Raw genomic sequence first — 20,392 nt, 5'->3', positions numbered from 1 at the left:
CATACGTCTGAAAAAAACAGATGAAACATTAGGAACAAAAGTTTGCAACATACGTGTACAACCATTGAAATATATGCAACATCTCGATCTACTTTTGAAACACCCATATGAAACACTTGCAACATACCTCTAAAACACTTGAGACAGACGCTTGCAACATGCACTTTCAACTTCTTGCTGCGTGAAATTCGATGCTATGGAGTGGCGCGAAGGTCGCCAGTGTGAAACTCGTCGGCGGCACAGACCTTGGCAGGGGCCGCGGTAGGCGTATGGAGCGCGGCCGCAACAGGAGACGTGAGTCAGGGCGAGGGCACGCGGCACGGGCGAGGGCGAGGGCGAGGGCAGGGTCCATACCACGAGCAAGAGCTACGTAGAGTGAGCGGGCGGGATCCGTTCCACGAGCGGGCAACGCGGGCGGGTCCGTCCGGACGCCCTATCAGGAGCGTTATCACTTTAATTAGCATATCTATGTTATAGAATAACTACTACATGGTAAAGTGTTGGCAGAGAAGAGGGGGTGATGCCCAGTTTCGCCTCTGAGGTGAGGATCAAGAAAGTGATCGAGCTCTTTTTTTTTTGGAGGGCCAAGTAACAAACTTTGCGACACTAGAATTATCAACTCACCATCTCGCACCAACTAAGTCGTTTTTTGTCACTTGTTTGTATTAATAACTTTTGAATCTTGTGCCGTACGTCTGAGCCACTTCTAGGTTCGGGCCGTGCACCCGGACGGGCGCACCATCTTCGTGTCTGCAAAAGAACTGTGGTCGAGGGAGGGAGAGGGAGATACCACCCACTCCTTCGACACCCGGAGTTCGGTGTGGACGCGGCACGGCGAGTGGCAGCTGCCTTTCCATGGCCAGGGCTACTACGTCGACGAGGTGGACGCGTGGGTGGGGCTTCGCAGGGATGGGTTCCTTTGCTCCTGTGCCATCCCTTCCCGCCGTCGAACAGCCGAGCGGCCGCCGGACTCGAAGCTCGGGAGGAAGACGCTGTTTCGCGAGAATCCCAAGAGACATGTGGGGCAGCCTACAGGTGCCACGCTCACGTACATGGGCGACGCCAGGTTCTGCCTTGTCGAGTGCGCGGCCCGGCAAGGCGTCAGATGGCGGGACGCCTCGGACGGTGAAGTCGACGGCTGTGTCCTACATGTCACCGTATTTGGCGTCAAGTATGACAAGAGGGGCGGCCTACAAACTACGGATCACCATGAACGTTCGTACCTTGTCTCTAGGTATGGCCCCATGTTTGCAGCGCAGACGTTCTGGATGTAAAAGTTACTACTTGATTTACACTGCTTGAGAAGTAAACAGATACCGAAACATCCATGGTTTCAACTGAAGCAGCATATATCACCGTCTCTTTCTATTTTTCTTGTACTATTGATCAAGGATTTCATTTATGTAACCCAGTTGCATTTCGGTAGTCGATTTCAATTCTATATATCGTCGTTTTCACTTGTTAGCAGTTAGTTAATGGCCTAAACAAAGATTACTTTGAACATTTTTACGATAATTAGGGCAGTGCTAGGGTACTCCTTTTACATAGTAGGAGCCAGGAGGAGGTAATTGCTCAAATAAATCTGGACCATTGATTTTTTTAGATTTTATAAATTAATTAAATAAACTAGTAACCTAAGGAAAGGAGGGGAAAATCCATCGAGCCCCGTAGCAAAGCAAGAAATGGACCATTGACACAGATTACCAAAACATTATACAGTCTTATATTCAAGCTTAATTTTTTATTGTCCACTTCCTATTGAAAGCATGAAAGCTAATGCAATGAAGATCTCTAGAAGAACCAACAGTGATTTCGATGCATGTAACAATTCCTACGTATTAGTGTGACACCACACCAAATTCCAAAATCCCAAAATAAAAAGATTTGCCACATCCAACAAATTAGATACGCATCAATTAGATCTAGAGCAAAGTTTTTTTAATCTAGAACTTTCCTTATTTATCCAATTTTAACAAATAATAAATTAAATAAATTTATATTTTGAGGTAATAAGTGATTATAGTCATCCGATATAATTAAATGGACAGCTCAGAGTTTTTTGGGAGTATTACAGCAAAGCCCCGATTGTTAATCATAATTCATAATCAATTGTACATTGTCAGGAAGATCATCTTGGCATATGAGAAGAAGATAACATTTCAGCCTCCATGCTGCATTGTGTGCTTACTTCTGATGACTGCAAACTGGGAATTGGTCTGGGCTCACGTAGATGTTTCTCTTCCTGTTCACTATTTTCCCCTGCCCATTCATCTTTTCTTGTGGCAGTCTGGTCTATGGTGAATGACCTTCTTAGCCCATGTAAAACTGAAGCCACCACCACCATGGCAGGCCGTTCTTCTCCCTTCACGTTTAAGCACCGTACTGAAAGCTCTGCAACGGCATAACATTGGTCTTCGCCTGCTTCGGCCAAAATGTGCGGCTCTATCTCCTGAAGTAAGCGACGTTCATTAAATAGAACCACCAGATGCATAGCCAAGTTACATGATTCTTCCGGCCTTGCTGCAGAAATAGGTTTCTGCCTGGTCAATAGTTCTGCAAGAACAACTCCGAAACTGTAAACGTCACTCTTCTCAGTTAGCTGACTGGTTTGGAAATATTCGGGATCAAGGTACCCAATAGTCCCCTGAATAAGAGTAGTTATATGAGTTTGATCAAATGGGACTGATCTTGATGCACCAAAGTCTGCTATTTTAGCCACGAAGTTCTCATCCAGCAGAATGTTGCTTGATTTGATGTCTCTGTGTATGATTGGTGCAGAAGATGTGGAGTGCAGATAGGCAAGTGCATCTGCAGTTTCTGCAGCTATCCTTAAGCAGTCTTCCCATGTTAGAGGGCGAGGTGCATTTCTGTTGTGGATGTGCTGGAAGAGTGTTCCATTAGGTATGAACTCATAAACCAACAATGGTACCTGTGTCTCTAGACAGCATCCCAAAAGCTTCACAATATTTGGGTGGTCAATCTGTGACAAGATGGCAATCTCGTTGACAAATTGCTCCACTTGGCTCTCATCGAACACCTTGGACTTCTTTATGGCGACTATAGTTTGATCTGCAAGAATGCCCTTGTACACTGTGCCATGTCCACCTCGGCCAAGGATTCGACTCTCGCTGTAGTTGTCAGTAGCAGCCTTGAGCTCTTCTGCACTAAATATCTTTGCTGATTGGTCCTCTCCTTGAGACGTGGTTGTTGAAAATCTCTGCTGCAGTAGTAAGCCACCATTCTTCCTGAACAATTCTGCTCTGTTTCTTCCTAGCTCTCTTTTCTTTATCGCCCAGCAGTAGAACGACACAGCTGTGGTCACTGTAACCATAAGTGCAAGACCTACACCTGCAGATGTTGGAGAACACTTGTAACGTAAGTCTACTGTCCAATTGGCTCTCATGTGGGAGTAATACTACTGAGACCAATACAAATAGGACTGAATGATTGATGACTGTTGAATTGATTATTTTGCTGCAGATTGTGCATGATACAAGATTGACTGGCCCCATGTAGTAACATTGAGGTAATCTTTAGGACTAATGTAAACTATAATTTCTCTCTTTATCATTACCAAAGGCATGTTTAATCTTTTTTAAAATGACGTGTTTAATCTACTTTACTTCCTTTTTTATTCATAAACCATAATGCTAGCTTATATAAGATGGGGCCTTATGGAGTCTGTTGATTAATATGCATTGACGTAATGTGGTAAGCATATGCTATATATTATAAATGTATTGAGGAAGTTACCCAAAACTGTGTCTAGAGGAAAGTGCTTTTGAGAGCCAAAATAGCAGCCACTACCCTTTTTCTGGCCATCACCACTCATCCCTTCAGGGCAGCCGGTACCTGATAAATAGCCAAGGATCATCAACGACATCTCTTTGAAGAGATTTCTTTTCACAATAGAAAAAATCATGGCACTAAACACTACTGAAAAACTGTACTTTGCCGAGTGCCTGAGACTTTGCCGAGTGCTTTTTATCGGGGCACTCGGCAAAGAAATATTTTGCCGAGTGCCGCACTCGGCAAAATAAAGCACTCGACAAAGGTGGCTTTGCCGAGCGCCATGCACTCGGCAAAGCCTGGCTCTCGGCAAATCTAGGCTTTGCCGAGTGCCGCGGCACTCGGCAAAAGTCCCACTCGGCAAAAGGTGGCCGGCCCGTGACGGCGGGCATCTGCCGTCAGACTTTGCCGAGTGCCTAACGGATGACACTCGGCAAAAAATTTTTTATTATTTTTAAAAACTTATTTTGCCGAGTGTAAACCTTGGGCACTCGGCAAATTTTTTTTTTAATTTTTTAAAACTTATTTTGCCGAGTGCCAGCGTCAGGCACTCGGCAAAATATTTTTTTTTATTTTTGAAAATCAGCTTTGCCGAGTGCCCCCTGGGCCGGCACTCGGCAAAGCCCACTTTGCCGAGTGCCCCCCATGGCACTCGGCAAAATATATATTTTTTTTTTGATTTTGGGCCCAAATTTTTTTTGTGTAGCCTTGTGACAGTATTTAAAACTCTATTCTAAAATTTGGGGCAATTTTGACTTTTTTTTATATATTTCATTAGTTTATTTCGTTTCGTCTAATTGTTTGGGATATTTCAAATTTGAACTGCAGGTACATGGAATAATGGACTTTGGTCATCCAAAAATTGATACTCATGATATTTAGGGTATGTTTAGGCCGTATCCAGGAAGTCACATGAAATCTCGAGTATCTCGTTGACGTAACATGTCGAGGTACTTGCCGGAAATGTGATTTTAAATTATATAAAATGCAAACGAAGTCCGAAAATCATGAAACTTGTTGAGGCGTCGTGTTATCACATGTGGAGGCTGTGGTAAAAAATTGTAAAGGTTTCGAGCAAGTTGTGACGTCGGATGCCAAAAATCCAGACATCTCCACATGTGAAACGAAGTGATCACATGTGGAGATGTCTGGATTTTTGGCATCCGACGTCACTACTTGCTCGAAATCTTATCAATTTTTTTTACCACAGTCTCCACATGCGATAACACGACGCCTCGACAAGTTTCATGATTTTCGGACTTCGTTTGGATTTTATATAATTTAAATTCACTTTTCCCGCAACTAACTCGACATGTTACGTCAACGAGATGCTCGAGATTTCATGTGACTCCCTGGATACGGCCTCAACATACGCTAAATATCATGAATATCAATTTTTGGATGACCAAATTCCATTATTCCATAGACCTGCAGTTCAAATTTCAAATACGCCAAAAAAATCAACGAAACGAAATAAATTAATGAAATATACCTAAAAAAGTCAAAATTTCACTAAATTTTAGAGTAGAGCTTTAAATATTGTCACAAGGCTACACAAAAAAAATTGGGTCCAAAATCAAAAAAAAAATATATATTTTGCCGAGTGCCATGAGGAACACTCGGCAAAAATGTCTTTGCCGAGTGCCGGGTCCAAGAGGCACTCGGCAAAATTTAATTTCAAAAAATAAAAAAAATTTGCCGAGTGCCCACGGATGACACTCGGCAAAGTTTTTTTTTTAAAAAAAATAAAAACAAATTTTGCCGAGTGCCTGGGCCTGTGGGCACTCGGCAAAGAAAATAAAAAAAAACGCCCGTGGCCAAAATGGCCCAACCGGCCCACCCTCACCCCTCCCTCCAAACCCTACCTTCAGCCGCCCGTGCCCCCGACCCCCGCACGCGCCGCGCCGCCCGCCGCCGCAGCGCGCCTCCGCGCGGCCCGCGCCTCCGCGCAGCCCGCGCCCTCGCCGCCCGCGCCCGCGCAGCCCGCCCCCGCAGCGCCTCCGCGGGGGCCGCCTCCCGCCCGCGCGCGCCTCCGTGTGCGCCACCGCGCTCGCGCCGCACGCAGCAGCAGCGCCGCGCCCCCAGCCCACCCCGGCCGCTGCCGCGCCCTCGCCGGCGAGCCCCGCCCTCGCGCCCGCGTGCGCCCGCGCCCGCGACCGCGCCCTCCGCCGGCCGCGCCCGCTGCCGGGAATGGCTGGCCGGCACCAGCCAGCCGCCCCATCCCCTCGCCCTTGCAGCCATGGCCGGCTTGGATTCGAGCCGAGGTTCACTGGCCGCCAAACTCTGCTGTCCCGTTCCTCCTCCCCATCTCCGGCTATTTTTTTTCACTGATTCTCTGATTTTTTTTTCACTGGTCGGATCTGCATCTTCGCGGTGTCCGGACGGGTGGCGCGTGTGCCGCGGCAAGCTGATGTTTGGAATGTGTCTAATATTGATCTTGTTTTTGTTGCCTATTTCAGGAGACTGACATTTCAGATAAGAGGGCAATGGGGAGGCCAAGATGATCGATGAGTATGTGGATATCCGTGTTGAGATATACCAACAATGAATTATCATTCAGTAGCCTAGACAGCTAGCAAAGTAGCTCTTTAATTCAATAAAATTGCTTGCAAATTTTGACTCTGTCTGTGAATCAGATGCGGATGATGCACGCTCCCCGGACTAGGGTAGTTGCTGGCTCCTTTATCTGACTAGGATTAGCTATTTGGGACTACAAAGTTGGTTCCCCTTTCAAGATTGGAAACAGATTGCTCAAGTAAGAGAAGTCTCAGAAGCTTGCATTGGAGCACTCTCAGAAGTGGTTATTGCTCAAGACCAAAGCTCCAGAGCCTACCTATTTAGTACAAACTTGAGTACTGTTTTCTAATTAGCGATGCACTAGATTGGTCTACAATTGACATATTAGAAAGTGTTCTGTGCTTTTGTTCTATTTTTTATCAGGATGCAGTTTGTTGTCTGAGAATTTTCCACCATATACAAGACACTAGCATAAATATCCTTTCCCCTGCACACTGTTGTAAACAGTAGGAAATTCTTAACTCACATGAGGTGCATAATTTTTCAGATGGTGAGGACAGAAGATAGGAGGGGTTGACGTGTTTACATGGCTAGTGATACAGGGCATGTTTGGAGTCTTTGCTGACCTTGACTTGCCTAGCCAGTCTTGCTTCAGATTACTTATTTGTGCCACTTCATCAAGCATATTCATTTCAAGTTAGGGTGGTATCTTCAAGTTTCCATTTTGTTGATATAAATTCTGATTGTAGTTATAAATTCAGAGCTGTCAAAATAATTGAGGTTTATGCATGGTTAGAAATCACATCGTAACTGCAGTGATATATTGATTTATTTCAGTTCGCTGTAGAGATTCTATTTTTGCATATAAATAAGCTTCTTTCAGTTCCACATATCAGACATAGCAAAGTGCGACATTTTTTCCAGCATATATTTAGCACGGATTGGTGAGGGAATGTGTGAGCTTACTTGAGTATAGTGTCAGGCATGTTTGGTCTAATTTGGAGAAATCCTTGTCTCTTTTTTTTTATGTGTGAATGATCTTTTGCTTTCCATTGCAACAGTGTGTGTTGGTTTCCAGTCTGAATTCGAAGTTAAATAAAAAATATTCGTCAGACGTCACAATGTGTACGTACAGTAGGGATGTTGAACTTTGTGATGTTGAACTTGATTAATGTATGTATGTATGTATGTATGTATGTATATATATATATATATATATATATATTGTCTGTTACAATGGAATGTAAATATTTTTTTTTTTGCAATTCTCGGGGTCTTTGCCGAGTGCCATGGGCAAGGCACTCGGCAAAGATTTTTTTTAAAAAAATATATAATTTCTTTGCCGAGTGCCTCGCCGCGGCACTCGGCAAAGTATTTTTTTAAAAAAAATTCAGAAATTCTTTGCCGAGTGCCTAAACAGGGGCACTCGGCAAAGAAATTATTAAAAAAATAATAAAAAAAACTTTGCCGAGTGTCTGGGCAGGGGCACTCGGCAAAGTAATTTTTTTAAAAAAACTTTGCCGAGTGCCTGGGCAGGGGCACTCGGCAAAGTACTTTTTAAAAAAAATAAAAAAAAACTTTGCCGAGTGTCTGGGCTGGGGCACTCGGCAAAGTAAATTTTAAAAAACATAAAAAAAATTTGCCGAGTGCTGGGTCGGGCACTCGGCAAAATAACCGTTAACGGCCGGCGCCGCAACGGCCGAAAATATTTTGCCGAGTGCCGCCCCATGCACTCGGCAAAAAAAAATTTATTTTGCCGAGTGCCCGATAAAAAGCACTCGGCAAAGACCCTTTGTCGAGAAAAATTTTACCGAGCGGACTTTGCCGAGTACTACACTCGGCAAAGCCTTTACCGAGTGCAAAGGGCTCTTTGCCGAGTGTAAAAACACTCGGCAAAGCCGCGGCCTGCAGTAGTGAAAGAACCAGTAAAGGGTGATAAAGTCATGATGAACTAATGGACTCGTACACTCGTTGCAATGAACAAGTTACATGGTACCTTGCGGTTGGTGCGTAGGGGAATCTGCAGCACAAAAGAACGTTAATTGTTAGTCGTAGGTGTCGGGTTCATAAATCCGGGGTCCCTCACGGATCAGTTTCTCAACAAAGGCTCGGCCCAACAGGCAATGGCAAACAAACACGCAACTCATGGGCCGGTCCAAGTACCTAAACGACAGACCGGAAGGGCGATCCGAACACCGACCGGAAGGTCTGACCGAGGAGGAACGGCGCCCATTTCCGACTCCGGGCCACCTCTCCAACCGGAGCGCTCGCTTCGGTCTCCAGCCCACCTCCGGACGGCCTCTCCGACCGGAGGGCCTGGCCAAAGCACTACTTCCGACTCCGACCCGCGTCTCCGACTGGGGATGCATTAAACCCCTGCTCATTGCTCTTCTCCAACTGGCGCATTCAGAGCTGACTGGGACTAACCGACCGGGGACGCTCGCTCGGTAAGGACCAGGGAACGGATGGAGAAAGTAAGGCAGGGCGCACAAGTCAAACCGCAATACCAGGAACCGTACTATGTACACCAGCAGAAACAGTGCTCTACGACCTCTCTAGCACGACAGAACCGAAGCAGTGTTGTAGGCGCCGACATTTTCCTCTATAGTATTATGGGCGCCATTAACTTCCATACGGTAAGGCTCCCCCCACATGCCTCTAGGCAACGAAGTGTTGTGGCCGCCGGTATTTACCGTACCAGACAAACATGGTAAAACCCCTTGCATGCCTCCAGACATCAACAATGTGGCAGGCGCCGACGTCTGCCATACCTAAAGAAGATAACACAACCTCCCACGTGCATCTGACATTCGACAGTATTGTGGGCGTCTACCATCATCCTGTACCCGTCGGCGTGAGCAACAAGGCTTAGTAGCATACGTACTCTCTCCCTCTCAGTTGTAAGGCCATCCCCTTCATCTATAAAAGGGGATGCGCACTCTCCCAACAGATAGATTCATTCAGATCGATCAAGTTTACTAGTACACAACAGCAGAACCACCAGATTCTAACCACGAGCACACGCTAGAACACTTAGCACATAGCGGAGCTCCTGTCGCTTTCGGTCCCTCTGACCAGAGTCCGACCAGACCTCTTGTACCCCCCATCTTTCTCCTTCTCGTTTGTAACCCCACTGCAAACTTCGAGCACTTGGGCTCAGGAATAAAGTCACTGACCGACTCAAACTAGACGTAGGGCACGTTGCCTGAACCAGTATAAACCATGGGTTATTGGGTACTAGGCCACCTCCGATCATAACGTACGACAAAACTACAAATATTTACTTGTTGGTCACTTTCTGCACCGACAGTTGGCGCCGTCCGTTGGAAAGACGCTGTACGTTCAACACTTTTTGGTCATCGGATGGCCCACTTTTCTGCCACTTTCGCCATAGCGGGCTCAGGTGATATGACTCGCTTTGGCTCCCTGGAGTTTCCCGCACTCCCACCTATTGGGATGTGGGTTCCACCCGCCTTCGAGCCGTCCTAGGCCTTCCTCTTCGGAAGCCTAGACTTCGCGCCGACCGGCTCGGTGTACTACACCTCCATGAGGAGACACTCGTTCCGGCGCCCGTCAGAGGGGCGCCCTCCATCAGCTCCGGGACGCACGACGACTTCAACAATGAGACATCTGCGCTTCATTCTGAGCAAACTCTCTACTCAAACCCCGCTGTAAGTAATATGCTTATTGTTATTTACTCTCTATTTACTATATTTCACCGATTATCCGGAGGGGCCGTATTGACTGCACCACGAACATCGTACGATCGGTTCCCCTATGGCCTCGTGTCCCCCGCGGACGCATGCGCTCGGGGGCTCCGAAGGACGCTGACACCATCCTCTCTCACGTCCGAATTCGTGGGAATGGCGAGCTATGCTCCTACCACTCTCTACGAACTCCCGGATGATGAGGGTGAGAGCGACGGCTCCAGCATCAGCGACGTGGCACCTAGCCACCATCCGTCCTGGGAGTGCGCTATGGCGGACGCTCTGGGACAGCCGCCAGTGGTTGCAGAGTCTGCTCAGACTCACACCTCTCAGGACCCGCGTGCGGGGGCCGTCGTGTTTGCGCGAGAGCACGTCGAGGAATTACGACAACGGCGGCAGAGCCAGCTGTCGCCTGCGCCAGCGCGCTCGGTGCAGCACGTTGCGCCCCATGCACATGACCCGATGGGCGGCGCCCGGGGTCGCGCCCGCCAGGTCCAACACGACATCATCAACGAACGAAATGATCTCCCACAGTTTGCTTGGGCAAGCCAGAACATCATCGCAGCGGCAATGCTTCTGTGCGGCGTTCCCGAGCCCGTCGACCCCCAGGAGCGGGCGGTCTACCGGAACCTCCGGGTGCTGGTAGAAGCCACCACCGTTCAACAGGCGGAAAGCTCCGCATCGCGACTCCGACACGTGCCCTCTCTCCCCACCGGGGGAGTAGGGACGCGCCAGACGGATCGCTCCATCCGCTCACCGCTACAGCTGCCAAGCGCGGCTCGGGAGGTAGCGGCCGCGCCGCGGTTTGACTTGGCGCCTGCTCCACACCGACCGCCGGTACATGAACGGCCCGATCCGCACCAAGATGCTCGCAGCATCATCAGCAACCAGCACCAGGCCCAGCATGATGATGATGTCCACCGGGCGGCGATGAGGACAGGCGACACGGGTCCCGGCCGAACCATCGAGGGGAGCGGTGAGACGCGCCCCAGGCATGGTTGCCGACAAGATGTTCAGAGTCCTAGCCCTGAGGGCCCGGGACCACGGGCCTTTGACCGGCATATCCGAAGAGCGTCGTTCCCACAGCGCTTTCGATCGCCCACCAATATCACCAAGTACACCAGGGAGACAAACCCCGATATTTGGCTCAAAGATTTCCAGCTCGCCTGTCGAGCTAGAGGAGTGGATGATGACTATTTCATGATTCAGTATCTCCCCATATGCATGGGGGAACATGTTCGGGCATGGCTTGAATTCCTCCTGCACGACAGCATCCATGACTGGGCGGACCTCAAGAGGGTCTTCGTCGGAAATTTCTAGGGGACGTATGTCTGCCCTGGAAACTCCTAGGACCTCAAGAGCTGCCAGCAGGAGCCCAGCGAGTCCCTACGGGATTACATCCGTAGGTTCTCCCAACGATGCAACTCCCTCCCTGATGTCGTTGACGTGGACGTCATCAGCGCATTCCTCTCCGAAACGACCTACGAGTCCCTAATCCACAAGCTTGGCTGCCTGAAGCCCCATTCCACCCATGACCTGCTCGATGTCGCCACTAACCATGCCTCTGACGAGGAGGCAGTCGGAGCGATCTTCAATGGAGGCCAGGACAAAGGCAAGGCCAAGCACGCGGACCAAGACAAGGGCCCCTTCACACAGAGGGGTAAGAAGAACAAAAAGGATTGGTGCCGACCGGACAACACCACGTTGGTCACCGCAGCTGATCGCACGGGCAAGTAGCCCCGAAAGGGCCTACCTGACCACTTCAACAAGCTCATAGATAGCCCGTGCACCAACCACGCCTACCCTATCAAACATCTCTATAAGGACTGTGAGCTCCTTAAATGTTTCCTACGATAGGTCGGTGGGACGAAACAAGGAGACGGCAAAGAGGCGGCAACCAAGAAAGGAGGCGTGGCGGGCAAGGACACAGATGGCTTCCCCGACGCTGAGGAATGCATCATGATCTTCAACGGATCCGATGTCATCTAGTCCAAGCGCCAGCACAAGGTGCGCTATAGGGAGGCATGCGTCGCTGAGACGGCTATCCCCTCCTTCCTCAGCTGGTCGGAATCTCTGATCACCTTCGATCAGAGGGACCATCCCTCCCATGTCGCAAGACCGAGACGTTACCCGCTCGTTGTTGACCCTATCGTTCGCATGAAGCGCCTCACCAAGGTGCTGATGGACGGAGGCAGCGGCCTCAACGTCCTCTATGTCGACACCCTCGACGCCATACGCATCCCCGGGTCAGAACTCCGCCTAGCGGGCTCCCCCTTCCACGGGGTGATCCCGGGAGCGCAGGCATACCCACTCGGGCAGATCGACCTGCCCATCATGTTTGGCAACCGAGCCAACTTCCGCTCTAAGGTCCTCACCTTCGAAGTGGTGGACTTTCCAGGGTCCTACCATGCCATCTTGGGGCGGCCATGCTACTCCAAGTTCATGGCAATCCCCAACTACACCTACCTCAAGCTGAAGATTCCATGACCGAACATCGTCATCACCATGAGCAACATCTTCTCGCACGCCTTCACAGTGCGACCGCGAGCATTTCGAGCTCGCCACTGTGGTCATCAACTCGTCTGAGCTCCCGTGGCTCAGGGAGTCGTTGACCCTAGTAGTCCTAGACTACAACAAACAACCTCCTCGACGGCCTTCCACCCGCTCGAGGAAACCAAGGCGGTAGGAATTGACCCCACCGACCCATCTAAGATGGTGCAGATCGGGACCCAGCTCTCGGCCAAATAGGAATGTGAGCTCATCGACTTCCTACACGCCAATCGCGATGTCTTTGCATGGAAGCCATCTGACATGCCAGGCATACCGCGGGACATCGCCGAGCACGTGCTTCACCTCATCCTGGTCTCAAAGCCCACCAAGCAACGCCTGTGCTATTTCGACGATGAGAGGCGTAGGGCCATAGGCGAAGAGATCGCCAAACTCCTGGTAGCCAGATTTATCAGAGAGGTATTCCACTCTGACTGGCTTGTCAATCCCGTTCTTGTTAAAAAGAAGACCGGGAAATGGAGAATGTGCGTTGATTATACTGACCTCAACAAAGCATGTCCAAAGGATCACTTTCCTTTGCCGCGCATAGACCAGATAGTCGACTCCACCTCGGGTTGTGAGATCCTCTCCTTTCTGGATGCCTACTCGGGCTATCACCAGATCGCGATGAAAGAGTTCGATCAGCTTGCAACCTCGTTCATCACCCCATATGGTTTGTACTGCTACGTAACCATGCCCTTCGGCCTAAAAACGCTGGCGCCACCTACCAAAGGTGCATGCAACAATGCTTCGCCAACCAAATCGACCTGCTCGATCAGCCTGATCAAGCCAAGCAGCCAAGACCAACGATCACCGTCTATGTTGATGACATAGTGGCCAAAACGGCTCAAGCTTGCGACCTAATCGCAAACTTGGCCGCAACGTTCGTGAACCTCCGAAGGTTCAACATCAGATTGAATCCCGAGAAATGTGTCTTCGGGGTTCCAAAGGGGAAGCTGCTAGGATACATTGTGTCCGAGCGCGGCATCGAGGCCAACCCTGAAAAAATCATGGCCATTTCCAACATGGGTCCCATACGCAACGTCAAGGGCGTGCAAAGGCTCACCGGCTATCTGGCCGCTCTGAGCCGATTCATCTCTCGGCTCGATGAACGAGGGATGCCACTCTATAAGCTCCTCAAAAAGATGGACACCTTCATCTGGACTGAGGAAGCTCAGCAAGCTCTAGAGAGCCTCAAAGCATCCCTGATGTCGGCCCTAATCCTCGTCACTCCCGAATGGGGAGAACCCCTCCTCCTCTACGTCGTGGCCAGCAACCATGTGGTAAGCGTCGCCCTGGTCATCGAAAGGAAGGAACCAGGACACCACCTTAAGGTCTAGCGGCCCGTATACTTTGTCGGGGAGGTACTCACCGACCCCAAGGTCCGGTACCCCTAGGTGCAGAAGCTCCTATATGCCATGCTAATGGTGACTCAGAATCTCCTACACTACTTCACCGACCATGAAGTCACGGTCGTCATTTCATACCCGCTCAGAGACATCGTCCGCAACCGCGACGCCGCGGGATGGATCTCCAAGTGGGCACTCGAACTCATGGGCCACGACATAAGGTATATCCCCTGTACCACCATTAAGTCTCAAGCTCTCATGGATTTTGTTGCCGAATGGACGGAGGTCCAGCTACCGACCCCGGACGTCACCCACGAGTACTGGACAATGTACTTTGATGGGTCTGTCATGGCACCCAGATCGGGGGCTAGAGTGGGTTTGATCTCCCCAGATAGGAGCAGGCTCCGCTACGCCATCCACCTCCACTTTTTAGCCTCAAACAACGCCGCGGAGTATAAGGCCCTCATCAATGGGCTACGCATCGCCATCGAACTTGGTGCTACACAACTCTACGTTCGTGGCGACTCGAAGCTAGTCGTCGATCAGGTCATGAAGGAGTCCTCCTACAAAAGCCCCCTCATGGTGGCATACTGCTAAGAGGTGCGCAAACTCGAGGACAAATTCTAGGGAATCAAGCTACATCACATCCCTCAAAAGGACAACGATGCCACCGATTTTCTCACAAAATTGGCCGCTAGGCGGGATCCGTCCCCGAGCGGGGTCTTCATCAACGATCTCCATGAGCCATCCGCCCACGTCCTGCAAGGTCCGATCCAGACACACCCCGATGCCAAGCTAGCACTCGGGGGCTCTGATCCCGACGCCAAGGCGGTGCTCGGGGGCTCCGACCCCAGTGCCTCTATGACGACGTCACCCGCTAACGTCGCCATATTGGCACTCGATCAAACCGACTGGCGAGCGCCGCTACTCGCCTACCTCCTCGAGGAGGTTCTCTCGCCCAAAAGGACTAAAGCCCGATGGATCGCTCGACGCGCCAATACCTTCGTCGCGCTCGGTGATGAACTCTATAAACGGAGTCCATCGTGGGTGCTCATGAAATGCATCCCCACCAACCAAGGGAAGCTGCTCCTCCTTGAGGTCTATGCTAGGATCTACGGACATCACGTGGCCCCGAGGTCGCTGGTCAGAAAAGCCTTTCGCCAAGGTTTTTACTGGCCCACCGCACTACGAGATGCAGAGGAGGTCATCCGTAGGTGTGAGGGATGCCAATTCTATGCTCGACAAACTCATTTGCCGGCACAGGAACTTCAAACCATCCCCATCACCTGGCCATTCACGGTCTGGGGCCTCGATATGGTAGGACCCCTCAAAAAGGGCCCGGGCGGCTTCACTCACCTACTCGTAGCAGTCGATAAGTTCACCAAGTGGATAGAGGCCAAGCTCATCACCAACATCCGCTTGGAAGAGATGGTCAAATTCTTCCTCCACATCATCTACCGGTTCGGTGTTCCCAACTGTATCATCACTGACCACAGGACTAACTTCATCGGAAAGAAGTTCCTAGACTTCAGCGATGGATATGGCATCAGGATCGACTGGGCCTCGATCGGACATCCACGTACTAACGGGCAGGTCGAGCATGCCAATGGCATGGTAGCCACGCATCTTTGATCGACTCAACAAGTATGCCGGGCGATGGGTTGCAGAAGCCCCAGCGATCCTCTGGAGCCTGAGAATGACCGCAAACCGGTCCACATGGTTCACGCCCTTCTTCCTGGCCTATGGAGCTGAGGCAGTGCTGCCCTCCGACCTCAACCACAGCGCCCCAAGAGTGAAGGCTTTTGACTGTGACTGAGCCACGGAGGCTCAACAAGACGCAGTCGACCTACTCGAAGAGGCCCGTGAGATGACCGTCATCCACTTCGCTCGCTACCAGCAAACTCTCTGCAGGTACCATGAAACGAAGATCAGGGGGAGGATACTCGAAGTCCATGATCTCATACTCTGGAGGACCCAATCAACGAAGGAAAAACACAAACTCTCTCCACCATGGGAAGGACCCTATATGGTGACCGAAGTGATCCGACCGGGCACCTACCGACTGGAGGACGACAATGGCAACGTTCTCACCAACACTTGGAACATCGAACAGCTACGTCGTTTTCCCCCTAAATTTGGTCTTACTGCTTTTTAGTCAACACTTGCTCCTATAAAGCACCCTAGCCCTGAACACTTTCAGCCCGGGTCGCTCGGGGGCTCCATGAGGGTACAATACTAAATACTATCTCTCTTTTTTACTATCGCATGGTAACAACTTTGTCCCTGAACGAAAGCACATTCTATTCCTTTGATTGCCCTATGTAACTTTGTTCTTACTTCTAACCGAGCGCACCCCGCCATGACCTACGGTTATGAGCAGCCGAGCCCCGCGGGCCATGCCCAGGTTCTTAAAAACTATAGCCTATGGAACTAACGGGTAGGTGCGAAAAAGAAAGGTTAAAAAATAAAAGCTATGCTAGGATAAAAAACAAGGAACAGATAGTGGTTCTATCACAAAAACAGAACTGATGTATTCATTGATACAAAACTGTTCACATGGGGGCTCATCCAAGAACTCAACCGTTACATTTTCTAACTACTACTCCAAATACTACTATGGCTGTTCGACGACATCGCCTCACGCCAAAGGAGAGGCCACTACACATGTCGCTGGACATAACCACCACCACAAGGGCCCCACCCGGTTCTGCTCCCTCGACTTCAGTGAAGCGCAATGGGTACCTCAAGGGACCCACCCGATTCTGCTCCCTCGACTTCGGTGAGCGCAACTGGGAACCTTAAGGGCATCGCACCCATAGATGCTCAGTAGAAGAGCATGGAGCTGCTGACCTTCTCATGCAGTCGAAGCAGCTCCTGGGCAGGGACGCTACCACCGAGGTATGACCACCATGGCTAGAAGAGATCTCATCAAACTTTATGAACTGGCCAACCTGAGCAGCTGTAGGCACAGAACCCTCCACCAGCATGATCCTAGGCAACTTCCCCTCTGACAAAGCTCGTCCGATGAAGGTCCACCAGAAAAAATCCACACATGGCTCCATCCCGAAAAAGGCCTCGCAGATGAATCCAGCGCGCCACCTCCTTCGGCGGAAGCCTGCCCCTTCTTAGGCAAAGAAGGCCAACACCGCCTTTGGCAGCCTCCAGCTCAACATCGCGCTCCAGATTCACGAAAGGATCTGTAAGTCCTCCTCCTCGCTTACCCTCTCTCTCACTTAGGAACCGCCGTGGCATACAGGACACTCTTGTTGAGGAGGAAGGAGGAGAGGCAATAGTTGGAGAACAGGCAAAGGACTACAACGAGAAGCCCTCTCCCTCCCCCTATTTAAGGAGGAAATGTGACAGCTGAAGAAGGGCAAAAGATCAGAGCGAAAAACTCTCTCCCCTCCCCCATTCAATGCGGATGGGAAACGATAGGACGCACACTGACCGACAGAACGACGTCTGGTTAGATGGAATGATGCCTGGTCAGATAGGGACATGGCTTGGGTCAGCCGTGTGCAAAAACCAAAGTGTCACCACGCCAGGCGGCCTGTCCACCACCCCAGGCAGGACTTAGAAAAACCCAAACAACGGGATCTCTGCCAGGAGAGACCATTGGGCTTCCTAAGTCGATCGAATGGCTTAGAAAAACACACCGAGAGACAGGTAAGGAGTAAAGGGACGCCCCATATAGGCCATGCCGACTCCTTCACGAACGACAAGCACGGGCCCCGGTTGGACATTTCCGATTGGAGCTCTTCAAACCCTGTCACTCGAGTCATCAAGGTAAGACTACCGACCCCCACTGTTTCTTTATATATAATCATTCATACACGCATTCATACGCCCGTGCCCCCTGGATGATTCGGGCCCTGAATCGCCCAGGGGCTCGGGAACTAAAGCATCGCACGTGCAGCGAAATGCATCACAACGCTCTGTGTTGCGTCACGAAGCGGCAGTTGCCTCATTCGACGTGAGCAAACGACCGACTGGGGTTCGAAGGCCAGCCCACGAAGGGGAGAAAACACAGATGAGCCCCGTGCGGCCCTCGCCCAGTCTGCCCCAAAGCAGACAGGGTCATCTCAACCTTGTCGTTCGATCCTAAACCTCTGCCAAGCCCACAGAATCTCCATCGAGGGGAGGCCAGCAGGCCACCGGGTCGGTCTCTGGAACGACATAGGCATCTGTCCGGGTTGCAGGTAAAGGAGTAGTGGAATGCCACAAGTGGGCTATGCTAACCCCGTCACGAACAACGGACCCGGATTCCACTCGATCATACCCGTTAGCGAGCTCACCGAGCACGTCACTTAAGCCCGAGCGATCGAGGCAAGCGATAAAGCTCAGCCCCTCCGGTTGTGAGAAACCACGGACGGGGTAATGCACACAACTCAAACCGACCCCTACCAAGGCCCAATAGCGCTCAGGGGCTCAAGACACCAAAACGTCCTGGGTCTGTGACCCCAAACTCGCCCCATCCCTCGACTACGCTTTGACTGCACACCAAACGCCTGGGTCTGCCACCGGGAACTCGCGCCATCCCTCAGCTACGCCTCGATTGCACTCCAAAATGCCTGGGTCTGCGACCCCGAACTCGCCCCATTAGGATCCGCGAGCTACGCCTTACCCGATCCCTAAACTAACTGACTAAACTGCCTCGGCTGCGCGGGCTGCACCGAGGCCAGGATCCACGACTCCAGCTCGCCCGATCCCACGGCGCGCACCGACGCTAGGACCCGTGAGCTCCGTCTCGCATGATCCCAAAACTAACTGTCTCGTCCGATCCCACGGCGCGCACCGACGCCAGGATCCACGAGCTCTACCTCGCCCGATACCAAAACTATCCGCCTCGACTGCGCAACGTTGCCCTGGTTGATAACTCCGCCTCAAATAAAAAACACACACGCACGCCCGCTGACAAAAACCCCTCGGACAACTCTGCCCGAATCGCCCGAGGGCTCGGGGGCTACACCTGCGGGTGCGCTCGTGCGCACCCGCTAACAAAACGAAAAACTTCCCCCGCTGGCAACACGGAAAAACCCCCTAGACGATTCTGCCCGAATCGCCGGGGGCTCGGGGGCTACACCCGCGGGTGCGCTCACGCGCATCCGTCGTCAAGACAAATATCCCCCAGACGATTCTACCCGAATCGCCCGGGGGCTCGGGGGCTCCAATCGGGTTCATAAACCCGGGGTCCCTCACGGACTAGCTTCCCAACAAAGGCTCGGCCCAGCAGGCAACGTTGCAAACAAACGCGTAACTCATAGGGCCGGCCCAAGTACCTAAATGACAGGCCAAAAGGGCGATCCGAACACCGACCGGAAGGTCTAGCCGAGGAGGAACGGCACCCATTTCCGACTTCGGCCCACCTCTCCGATCGGAGCGCTCGCTTCGGTCTCCAGCCCACCTCCGGACGTTCTCTCCGACCGGAGGGCCTGGCCAAAGCACTACTTTTGACTCCGACCCGCGTCTCCGACTGGGAATGCACCAAACCCCTGCTCACTGCTCTTCTCCAACTGGCGCTTTCAGAGCCGACTGGGACTAACCGACCGGGGACGCCCGCTCGGTAAGGACCAGGGAACGGACGGAGAAAGTAAGGCAGGGCGCACAAGTCAAACCGTAATACCAGGGACCGTACTCTATACACCTGCAGAAATAGTGCTCTATGACCTTCCTGGCACGACAGAACCGAAGCAGTGTTTTAGGCGCCGATATTTTCTCCCTACAGTATTGTGGGCGCCATTAACTCCCATACGGTAAGGCTCCCCCTACATGCCTCTGGGCAACGACAGTGTCGTGGGCGCCGGCATTTACCATACCAGGCGAACATGGTAAAACCCCTTGCATGCCTCCAGACATCAACAGTGTGGCAGGCATCGACGTCTGTCATACCCGAAGAAGACAACACAACCTTCCACGTGCATCTGACATTCGACAGTATTGTGGGCGTCTACCATCATTCTGTACCCGCCGGCAGTGAGCAACAAGGCTTAGTAGCATACGTACTCTCTCCCTCTCACTTGTAAGGCCATCCCCTTCATCTATAAAAGGGGATGCGCACTCTCCCAACAGATAGATTCATTCAGATCGATCAAGTTCACTAGTACACAACAACAGAACCATCAGGTTCTAACTACGAGCACACGCTCGAACACTTAGCACATAGCGGAGCTCCTGTCGCTTTCGGTCCCTCTAACCAGAGTCCGACCGGACCTCTTGTACCCTCATCTTTCTTCTTCTCATTTGTAACCCCACTGCAAACTTCGAGCACCTGGGCTCAGGAATAAAGTCACCGACCGACTCAAACTGGACGTAGAGCACGTTGCCTGAACCAGTATAAACCCTGTGTCATTGAGTGCTAGGCCACCTCCGATCACAACGTACGGACAAAACTACAAATATGTACTTGTTGGTCACTTTCTGCACCGACTTTAGGTATTAAATGTCTAAATGTATTCAAGAAATATATATAGGCATATTACTCAG

General features: G+C 51.1%; 1 protein-coding gene and 1 long non-coding RNA gene across 2 annotated transcripts in view; one reads left to right on the top strand and one right to left on the bottom strand.

Annotated features, from left to right (window-relative positions):
• Positions 1-1,984: 1,984 nt before the first annotated feature.
• LOC136491362 (wall-associated receptor kinase 17-like) overlaps positions 1,985-20,392 on the bottom strand; it is a 55,999-nt gene continuing 37,591 nt past the window's right edge. The window contains exons 4-5 of the mRNA XM_066487639.1: positions 3,754-3,852; positions 1,985-3,348 (exon numbers count right to left, since the gene is read on the bottom strand). Coding sequence (XP_066343736.1) covers positions 2,129-3,348; positions 3,754-3,852 — 1,319 coding nt within the window. The 3' untranslated portion in view covers positions 1,985-2,128. The remainder of the gene's footprint in view (positions 3,349-3,753; positions 3,853-20,392) is intronic.
• Positions 3,248-7,091, top strand: LOC136491363 (uncharacterized). Its single transcript, XR_010768027.1, has 3 exons — positions 3,248-3,375; positions 3,481-3,526; positions 6,249-7,091. It is a non-coding gene; the product is annotated as an uncharacterized lncRNA (long non-coding RNA).

The sequence above is a fragment of the Miscanthus floridulus genome, chromosome 11 (assembly GCF_019320115.1).
Source record: "Miscanthus floridulus cultivar M001 chromosome 11, ASM1932011v1, whole genome shotgun sequence".
Lineage (NCBI taxonomy): Eukaryota > Viridiplantae > Streptophyta > Magnoliopsida > Poales > Poaceae > Miscanthus > Miscanthus floridulus.
This window is presented reverse-complemented; position numbering and strand designations above follow the sequence as displayed.